The following is a 10,612-nucleotide window of genomic DNA, read 5'->3' on the forward strand; positions in this document are numbered from 1 at the left end:
ACCGTAACTCTGCTTGCTATCAGTATTAAGGGATGAGCTCTAGACCATTGAACTTAGAGGGAGACTTCTAGGCCCAAGGTGAAATGCTGTTTTGACAACAAACACCTTATTTGGGGAGCAAGGAAGCAGGCCCCACCCCGGAATATCTTTGTCTACCATGGTCACCAAACCCCACTCTCTTCAGTGTTACCGTTTCGGTGTAGTTGTCCTGGCAAACAGTCTTGCACCCGAACGCAGCGATGGAAATAGTGATGCAAAACTCAAGGATGTTGAATACCAGGAAGACAGCCAGGATTCCATACAATATGCCCTGTCAATGAAGCAGAGAGCCCGGCAAAGGGGATTATTATCCATTTATAAAAGTGTGTGTATGTGAGAAGAACAGAGTTTGAATCAGACCAGTGGACCAGATAATCCAGCACCCTGTTCCCATTGCTGACAACCAGATGCCTCTTTGGGTTGTTGTGAGGATGCAAAACAACATAATAATGCACACAGACACCGAGTGCCCCTTGGACACTGGGAGACCAGGCAGAGCTGCCTAACTTGGCTGCCCCCCTGAAGTGTTCAAGGGCTCCCCTTGCTTAAAAGACCCTCAGTCAAAGCCAGGGGTCAGCAAACTTACTGTGCCTTGGGCTGGTGTCTCCAGCGCTGATTGCGTGGCGGGCCAGAGGGCAGGGGAGCACGTGTCCATACACATGCGCACACGTTATTTCTGGTGTACTTCTGGGTCAGAGGAGCACCAGAAATAGCTTGTGCACATGTGCACGGGCCTCCTCCAACCCAGATGAGCACCGGAAATAACGTTTGCACATGCACAAATAACACTTGCTCATGTGCACAAGCTATTCCCAGTGCTCCTCCAACCAGGAAGTGGGCAGCTGCGCAGCGCAGCACTGGTAAGAGCAGGCGATGGCAGTGGGAAATGGGGGTCTCTGCAGTTTGGATAAACGAGTCCCTCAGGCCTTATCCGGCCTGCGGGCCTTAGTTTGGGGACCCCTGGTCAAAGCCAAAGGCAGCAGACTTAAGCAATTCAAGTAATCTGTTTATGTCAAAGCGCCGCTCTACTCACACCATGACTTGCTCTGTTCATCCTCCCATCCTGTCCTGCCGAGGTTGTCTAAACACACTTTCTGGTGCATTTTCCAGTCATTTTCCTTATCCAAAAAGGGTCTGTTTTCAGCAGGGGAGTGTGTTTCTTGCACAAGGGCGTATCGAATCCACTTCAATCTCACAAGCTGTATTTGCCAGGATGCAATTAGAATCCCGCCCCAAAATAGCAACAGTCTGGAAGAGCCCTCCCTATGATGAGACCAGCACTTACCCAAGGGAACAATGGGGATCTATTACACCCACTATACTTTTTCGGATGATGCTCATTGCAGCTCTCTCACCTGCCTACGCAAAAGGTAGCGATCCAGTGAAAAACAGAGGAAAATGATTCCAATGCCGGCCGCTACAGAACTCACGACGTTCATTCCCAGCATCCCTTTCACCTAACAGTGGGGACAAACAATCAGATATCATGCCTTCATTGAGCAATCCTGAAGCAACTGCCTGGTATAAACCTCCCCGGGAGCTGTAATTCTGTGAGGGGAATAGAGGTCTCCTAACATCTCTCAGCACCCTGAATGACAGTTCTCATGTGTCTTTGGAGAGAAGTCATAATTGTCTAAAGTGCTTTGATGCAGCTTTAAATGTATAGTGCAGAACGGGCTTCTGGGGACATCCAATAATGTCATAATACACAGAGGCAGAGCACCACCCCTTGAGTTTCACAAATTCAAGCTATATATAGAGTTAAATAACTATTGGATTCTAACCAGCCATATCTGAATTGATGCATGATTTTGGACATGGTAGCTGCAGACCAATATGGTTCTTGAGTTGAGATGATAAACCCCATAAGAGATACACAGAACTTCCTCTGGAAAATGCATGAAGTTGGACAAGGTAACTTCAGACCAGGAATTCTAGGAGGGACCCTTAAATGGCAAGCAGCAGGCGCCATAAATTCTGTGCTCCATCTTTCATCGCAATTTCCCAACAAGCAAATTAGTTACCAGTGGTATTTTGGGGTTCCTGGCAGCTGCCACAGAGAGGGACCCTGAAATGATGTACTGTAAGAGAAGGAAAACGAAGTCAGAAGCTAGGAACAAGATTCCAAGGGATTTTTCTCACATCTTGCCTTCCAGTCCATTAGGTCATAACCAGAAAACGATATTAATGGAGCATTACTTGATGTTTCTCAAGCAAAAGTACTGAAGCAAAGATACCCTTTCTGCTGGACAGCTCCATAACTATCATAGCATTTGTCCATACAAATTCTGCCCAACAGACTCTCTGGTGGACTCTTTGAGGGAGGAGGTCCAGGGCACAAGGGGAGTCCAAGGCTGGATCTGGCACTGTTGCTGTGCCTTGCCTGCTCCCTAGAATGGTCACCCCTTCACAACCACCTCCAAGGTCCCATGTCAGCACTGCATATACACTCTGAAATAGGATCCGAGGGTGCGCAAAGCTGCACAGACAGTTAGCTTCCACAAGCAATATGGAAGGGCAAAGGCCTATGCAGAACAATGAAGCCCCATCCCATAATGACTGGAACACCTCTTCAGCCATTCTTCAGCTTCTGACATTTTCACCAGCTATCCCACATACATGCCATCTTCATGTCTCCTGAGGACGAGAAACTGTCTATCCCCCCCCCCAAAAAAAGTTGAACTTGAATAGTAGTGCCTGGGGGGAAGGGGCAGGACTGTACTCGATTTCCTGGCAAAGGAGTCCCTGCCTCTTACTGGGAGAGTAAGGTCAGGTGGTATGGAGACTGGCACTGTGCAGAGCCAATCCTGTGCTCCTGGCTTTGCACCCACATGCCACTAACACCCCAGAACACACGCTCAATGAAGCAGTACTGACTCTCTGCCCACAGGTCAGGTGTGTGGTTTCCCCCTCCCCAGTGGCTTCTATTTTCCGCTTAATTCATGAGGCATAATTCTGAGTCCCCCCCCCCCCTTTACACAGTAGCAGTTGTGGGATCTTTGAGTGATGCTCAGCCTTGGTCGGTGTTGCCTTCTGGTCTTCAACTGTTGCAGAGCTTTGGGATCTTCAGCCCTAGAGATTTTGCTGAGCTACAACTCCAATCACCCCTGAACTTTAGCCAGGCAGGCAGGGGCTGATGGGAGTTGCAGTCCAATCACCCAGGGACATTCCCAACCTCTCCATCTCTCCCTTAGTCTAAGCTGAATCCCAAAGGAACTTTTCTTTTTCTTTTTTTACACAAAGATGTGTGTTGGATTACCAAGATTCCACTCCAGATTGGTACTTCAGTTACAATGTAACTGTAATAATAATAATAAGGCACAGTGTGAAAGGCAGCTCCAAGACCAACTTGCATAATTCCGATGAGTATCTGTGTGATCTGCAAAGACAGCATAAAACCAGGTCTCATTATCACCACACATTCTAGCTGCAGACCAACTGAAAGTTACTTCAAACATGGTGGGGGTGGGCACATGTTGAGGTGAGCAGGGCTGAAGGCCTAAATGGGTGGAGCCAATGCAATGCTATCCAATAGTAAACCATTGCTATGCTCAGGACCAGATTTAGGTTTGATGAGGCCCAAAGCTACTGAAGGTAATGGGGCCCTTTATATGTCCAGCTGTCCTTTGTCAACAACACTTTGCCACTGGTATTTTTTTGTGCTGAATATATGCTATATGGTAATTTAAGGACCTAATAGGTATCTAAAGCCATTTGCACATAACAAAATATGTATTTTATCAAAGTAATTGTTGAACTGAAATACAATCAAGAAGAAGTATATTAATAATGAAATACAATTAAGAAGAAGTATATTAATAGTGAAATAATTATTAAGCTCTAGCTTAAAAAAATTTTTATTCATAACAAACTTAATAATGCAAACACATTGGCATTTGGAAATAACAAAAGTTCCTTTAGAAACACAGTTTGCAAAGACTCATAATCTAGTCTCTAGAAACTTGCTATAACATGAAATATGGTAATAATAGGTGTAAATATATGGTGCAAACTGCTAATAATTATAATTATATGGTGCAAACTGCTAATAATAATAGCTTTATTAATATGAAATTAGGTGTTTTAACCTGTACAATAATTTTTTTTTCCTTCCAGTAGCACCTTAAAGACCAACTAAGTTAGTTCTTGGTATGAGCTTTCGTGTGCATGCACACTTCTTCAGATACACTGAAACAGAAGTTGCCAGATCCTTCTATATAGTGAGAAGGTGGGGAGGGGTATTACTCAGAAGGGTGGTGGGAATGGGTGGTTGGCAGATAGCTGTGATGAGCCTGTTGACGACTCTTAACGACTGCAATAGGTCTTACAGGAAAAAGCAAGGGGTGAGAAGGTGAAAAATGGCTTTGTCATGTATAATGAGATAAGAATCCTATTGCAGTCGTTAAGAGTCGTCAACAGCTCATCACAGCTATCTGCCAACCACTCTTAACGACTTAACGACTCTTAACGACTGCAATAGGATTCTTATCTCATTATACATGACAAAGCCATTTTTCACCTTCTCACCCCTTGCTTTTTCCTGTAAGACCTATTGCAGTCGTTAAGAGTCGTCAACAGGCTCATCACAGCTATCTGCCAACCACCCATTCCCACCACCCTTCTGAGTAATACCCCTCCCCACCTTCTCACTATATAGAAGGATCTGGCAACTTCTGTTTCAGTGTATCTGAAGAAGTGTGCATGCACACGAAAGCTCATACCAAGAACTAACTTAGTTGGTCTTTAAGGTGCTACTGGAAGGAAAAAATTTTTTTTGTTTTGACTATGGCAGACCAACACGGCTACCTATCTGTAACTGTAACCTGTACAATGCAATTGTAGTTAATACAATGCATTTTTAATATAATATCAATATCCCCACAGTAGTCCACACTGTTCATTGGGACAGCAGACCTTTGTACCCTGTTACACTTAGTGAGTGTAAAAGACGGTATTTCTTTCTTTCGGTATAATGGGGGGGGGAGAGGGGGGCCCTGAGCTATAGCTTGTTTACCTTATACGTAAATCGGCACTGGATATGCTCAAGGTCTTGCCTCCGGGAAAGAAGCAAAGGAGACCAATGCATGCAGAGATGTCGGGCAGGGTTATGGCTGCGCACAGCCATTCAGCATGCAAGCTGTGAGTATGTGGAGTGTTGTTTATTTCTCGGCTGCAGGGCTTTTTGTCAAGGGAAACTCATAGGAACTGAGGTGTTCATGGTGAGTTCTGGAAGTTATTTTTCTAGAAAAACAGCACTGCTGGGCTGCATGTCCTCAGAACATGGCAGACATGCATCTTGCTGCAACTGTTGACGCTTGCTCATTTTTCAGAATATCACCAGAGAGAGAATAAGAGGCAGAGAATATAGTCTGCGTTCTGAACCTCAGATGAAGAAGAAGAGGAGTTTGGAGTTGATATCCTGCCTTTAACTCCCCCTTAAGGAGTCTCAAAGCGGATAACCATCTCCTTTCCCTTCCTCTCCCACAACAAACACTCTGTGAGGTGAGTGAGGCTGAGAGACTTCAGAGAAGTGTGACTAGCCCAAGGTGGGTGACTAGCAGCTGCATGTGGAGGAGTGGGGAAGCAAACCCAGTTCACCAGATTACGAGTCCACCGCTCTTAACCACTACACCATGCAAGGTATCATCCCAACTTCTTTAAAAATCTCTTTGGATAGGCATAGGAAAGGCAGGAAGAGTGTGGCTAGCCGTCTCCTCATAGCAGTGGTTCTGCCTTCCCTGGGGACCCTGACAAACTTAAGTTATTTATGTTATTTAAAATACTTGTATGTGGGAGGGCAGGAGATAGGGACCTGTCTTGCGCAACTCTGTGCACATCCACTCAAAAGCCATTCCCACCGAGTTCAGTGAGATTTACTCCTTTGTATACAAACTGAATTTTCTTCCTACAGTATAGAACTTTTTTAAAAAATGAATAGAATAGATCATGATGCAGTCAACATTTAAGCACTTGAAAAATCCAAAGGTTTCATTCAGAAAGATGAGTATGTATTTCGCTGAAATACATCAAGCATCAGAATGTAGGATGCTAAACTCCAGACACTGCTGAACTACAGCTCCCACGTTAGCTGGGGCTACACAAGGTGCAGAAGAGAAGACAGAACTGACTTCAGAAGCAGGGCTGGGAAGCTGAGAAGAGGGCTTTGCAGTTGCCTAAGGGTAGGCAGGTCTAAAATGCTATGGGGAAGGAAGTGGGAGGGCTCTCAAATAGAGCGGGCAGGGGAACACAGACCCTCTAGGTTTCCCCTATATTCCATACTCACCCCCAGTGCCAATGGCTCACCCCGATAAAACTTCTTCATTGCTTTTGGCATGTAAGCATCTGACTCATCTCTCGAGAAGGATCGGGGGGTCAGTGGTGCGATCGGATTGGAATCCATGATGGCGTTTGGGGAGTGGTTTTGTAAAACAGCAACTGTATCGGGAAGAGAAGATCTAAATGGGACAAGGGAAATAGTGTGGGGATGTGTATAGAAATTAGGAAAGGATATATTACCCTTCCTTACACTCGTTTGTGAGTTTAGCAGAGCACACCCCTTTTGCGACAAAATTAGGAAGCTGCTGTTTCAGCTTGTTGCAGCCTTTTTGATGAAGCAATCCAGGATGCCTTGATGTGTAGACTGGGTTTTCCTGGTGTTTCCCCCTTTTATCCCCCTTAAAACAACAGCAGCACACAAAAAACCAGTCTTCTTTGAATAAAATACAGTTTACTCACAGTTCACATGCAGTAGCAATCTGGAGGCAGTCTTATGCTGCAGTTACAGGTGCATTTGTATGTACAAAAGGACCATGGAGTCTGAGGCCGAATCTAGATACATCAAAGGAGCGTTTCAGTTAAAGGCCTTGTAAATTTAAACAGGGAAAACAGGTAGAGAAATAAACGGGAGTACACAGCGCCATCTGGTGGCACAATGTTATATCACCTATAAAAAGGGACCCCTGACCATTAGGTCCAGTCATGACCGACTCTGGGGTTGTGCCGCTCATCTCGCTTTATTGGCCAAGGGAGCCGGCGTACAGCTTCCAGGTCATGTGGCCAGCATGACTAAGCCGCTACTGGTGAACCAGAGCAGCGCACGGAAACGCTGTTTACCTTCTCGCTGGAGTGGTGCCTATTAATCTACTTGCACTTTGACGTGCTTTCGAACTGCTAGGTTGGCAGGAGCAGGGACCGAGCAACGGGTCGCAGGGATTCGAACCGCCGACCTTCTGATCGGCAAGTCCTAGGCTCTGTGGTTTAGACCACAGCGCCACCCACATTGCATCGCCTATACAACACATATAAATCGCTTTTTCTTTACCAATCTAGCTGAGTCCTGAGACTTTGGACTTCAGACTCAACAACTCGCTACATCTCTGTAGAGTAGAGATGCAGTGGTAGAAGATGCACGACGATGGCAAGTGAGCAAGCTGGAGTAAGTGAGAGATGCAGATGTGATCAGTATCACAGTATATAGGTAAGTTATGCCCAGAAGTCCTCCCTGCTGGATCCACATTTCTCTGAGTGCCCATTCCAGCAAACAGAAAATGTTGAAGCTGACTCCTCTTTCTGGATTTCCCACAAAGAGGGTAGGGAGAGGGGGGAGTGTGAATTACTGCCCCCTTTTGGAAGGAAAGGACATTCCAACTCTGTTGACCACTTGCAGACTGTCCTTATTTTCTGGGTGGGCTTCCAGGACATACTTGCAAATTTCAGTAATGGAATTAAACTGGGTTTGGCAAGCTTGCACAAGAAAACTGATTTCAGATCATAAGAATCTTACATTTCACAGTAAGGAAAGTGGCGGAAAATGCACTGGAAAGGCCAGAGTAACAACTGCAAAATTATTTGTGGGGAGCTCATACAAGAGAGTGGGAATGATTGCTAAACAGCAGGCATCTGACTCCTTTGAAAACTTGGTGCAATCAAATCAGGATGAAATCTCGAGAAATAGGTCAGCTGGGAATAAACTAATTAGGGAGCTGTCCTAGAGGAAGACGCACAGGGATGTAGGATCCAGAGGATCCCTGGTTGTTCTGCCAACTTCCCAGCACACCTGGGCTATGCTCCCAAAGTAAGAGAAATGGAGGTGCCTTGAAACTGAACGGGAGAATCCAAACGCCACAATATAGCAATAACTTTGTTACTTTGTACCAAGCAAAATGTCCCAAAGTTTGTGAGCAAACTTTTGAGTTCCACAGAATTCTTTCTCAGGCTGAATGAGGTTGGTGTGGCAGGAACAATTGGGGCTAATGAATAGGCTTGCAGATTATTAAAAAAATAAAAATAAAAATTTTTCAGATGTGTCCGGCGAGGGCACCAATGGCTCATGTTGCTTTTAGCATCTCACGCAGGGTGGGTTGAAGTCGTGCTGCGCACTCGGCTTCAGATCCCAGTTGTGGGAGCGCCATGCCAGCCGGGGCAGAGTGTCGTGTGTGCGCGCACAGCCATTGCCTAACCTTCGCGCGCGAGCTTTGTGCAAACGCATCAGGATTCGTGCTCCATAAAACGACTCGTTCAGAAGTGACCCTTAACGGCTCGCGCTGAATTTACGACAGGCTGAAAACTTTGTGCCATCAAATCAGGATGATTTCTCAGTCAACTGGTCAGCTGCAAAGGACCTCAGCAGGGAGCAATCCTGCAGAAAGACACGCCGCCGCCCCTCGGGATGAGCAAGGTTAGGAACCAGAGGGTTTCGGATTGCGCTGGGGAATTCCCTAAATTTCCCAATGGCGAGGGATGGAAACAGGAGACGTTCTCCCTCCCTTCCCTTGCAGGAGAGCGGAGAGACTGAGAGCAGCAGGCGCACTTGGCAAAGCTAACATAAATCCTGGCTACGCCCATGACAGCTAACCCGGGACTCCAAACTGCCCGTCCTCCTCCTCAGCGACAGGTTCTTCCTTCTGCCTCGGAGGAAAAGGAGTGGGAAAGAGCTGGTTCCTCTGGCTGGGACCCGGTTCCCCTCTAGGCAAAGGCAACCACCCGTCAAGGCTGTCACGCAGAATACAGACCGTGGTGCATGGATCCCTCGCCTCGCCTCCTCTGGCCCCAAGAGCGCGAAAAGACGTCCCTGCGCCGCTGGGATCTGCGGGATGGTCGAGGAGTCCCGGCCAAACGGGTTGATGGTTAACTAGCGGGGCTGAACTTTGGGGAGAAGATTGGGGAGGGAAGGGGCGGGCGGGGCATGGGGGGAAGTGCGAACTTATCACGGACCTGCTCAGAAAGAGATCTCGCTTGCAATTCTTGCCTCGCAGCTACCGCTCCTTTCCTGACGGTGCAGTCCTAGGGGTGCCTACGCGAAAGAAGTGTCAGCTGATCTCATTAGAGCTTGCAGAAATGGATGCGGACAGATATTGGGTAACAGTTTAGATTTTGCTGAATTCCAGTTTGATGAGAACGCGGGCTTTTAATTGGCTCTGTTTGTTCACGTCAACGTTTCCTCTCCGGATACTCCGACTCCGCCCCACTCTCTCCCAGTTGCATCACACATCAAGATTCAAAGCACTTTGCATTTGTCCATTTAAGGGCTATAAGGGTCTCCCCTATTTTGCTCGATTTTGCCACCTACCCGCCCCATTTTGCATCGTTTAGTCCGGTTTTGTTAGCTGAGGGGAGGAAAGGGGTCTGCGGGACTCTGAGGTCCTGTTCCCCAACTACAGGAAAGTTAGAGGAGCCACCCTTCTGGTTTCTGAAGATTCCTCCTGTATTGGCTGCACTCCACCCAGTTTCTCTCTCTTTCTCTCTCTCTCTCTGCCAACAAAACAAGAAGCTTCCTTTTCATTTTCAAAAAGAAAGAAGGCAATATTCTTAGGAAGGTGTATTTCATGCACAAGACCACATTCAATGCCCTTATGCTATTTGGGAGCACATAGCACCCTCCTGCTTAAATCTAAAAATGTGGTCAGAACGCTGTTGTGTTGTAACCAATGGGAAAAAGTGGTATTAGATTTTATATGGGATGAGGGGATTAAAACTCCAAATATAATTCAGAACAAAGGAAGGAAGGTAGATATAGTATCTATTCCCAACATTAACATTTCTTAGTAATAGCAGCTTATTCACCCTATTTAAGTGCATGTTGTTGCTGCTGTTGTTTAGTCCTTTAGTTGTGTCCGGCTCTTTGTGACCCCCTGGACCAGAGCACGCCAGGCACTCCTGTCTTCCACTGCCTCCCACAGTTTGGTCAAACTCATGCTGGTAGCTTCGAGAACACTGTCCAACCATCTCGTCCTCTGTCGTCCCCTTCTCCTTGTGCCCTCCATCTTTCCCAACATCAGGGTCTTTTCCAGGGAGTCTTCTCTTCTCATGAGGTGGCCAAAGTATTGGAGCCTCAGCTTCAGGATCTGTCCTGAATGCATGGATAAGTTAAATAGATTTCCTAAGCCAAAGCTGCCGCGTTATTTTAGAATCATGGAGAGAGAAGAAACAGCATGACTGTCATGTCAACATACCTACCGAGGACATGTTTAGAAAATATTTGCTAAGCTCCCGCACAGCCACCTCAGATTGGTTCTTAGGACTTAGCCCACAATGTTATTCAGCCTGAGGGCTGCATTTCATGGTGGGGAATCTT

The 10,612-nt window shown here is 46.5% G+C and overlaps 1 protein-coding gene across 5 annotated transcripts in view; it reads right to left on the reverse strand.

Moving 5' to 3' along the window:
• LOC310769052 (membrane-spanning 4-domains subfamily A member 4A-like) overlaps window positions 1-10,612 on the reverse strand; it is a 639,318-nt gene that overhangs the window by 326 nt on the left and 628,380 nt on the right. Inside the window, exons 3-10 of one of the 5 annotated variants that reach the window (XM_083628122.1) lie at window positions 8,849-10,588; window positions 8,194-8,677; window positions 6,775-6,867; window positions 6,323-6,494; window positions 3,299-3,418; window positions 2,064-2,120; window positions 1,395-1,496; window positions 191-310 (exon numbers count right to left, since the gene is read on the reverse strand). In XM_083628122.1, coding sequence (XP_083484248.1) covers window positions 191-310; window positions 1,395-1,496; window positions 2,064-2,120; window positions 3,299-3,418; window positions 6,323-6,439 — 516 coding nt within the window. In that variant the 5' untranslated portion in view covers window positions 6,440-6,494; window positions 6,775-6,867; window positions 8,194-8,677; window positions 8,849-10,588. Of the gene's footprint in view, window positions 1-190; window positions 311-1,394; window positions 1,497-2,063; window positions 2,121-3,298; window positions 3,419-6,322; window positions 6,495-6,774; window positions 6,868-8,193; window positions 8,678-8,848; window positions 10,589-10,612 lie in introns of those variants that run through there. The other 4 variants (XM_083628120.1, XM_083628119.1, XM_083628123.1 and 1 more) reach the window with 4 other exon arrangements.

This window comes from Podarcis filfolensis (genome assembly GCF_964270895.1).
Source record: "Podarcis filfolensis genome assembly, chromosome: 8".
In the NCBI taxonomy this organism is placed as follows: Eukaryota; Metazoa; Chordata; class Lepidosauria; order Squamata; family Lacertidae; genus Podarcis; species Podarcis filfolensis.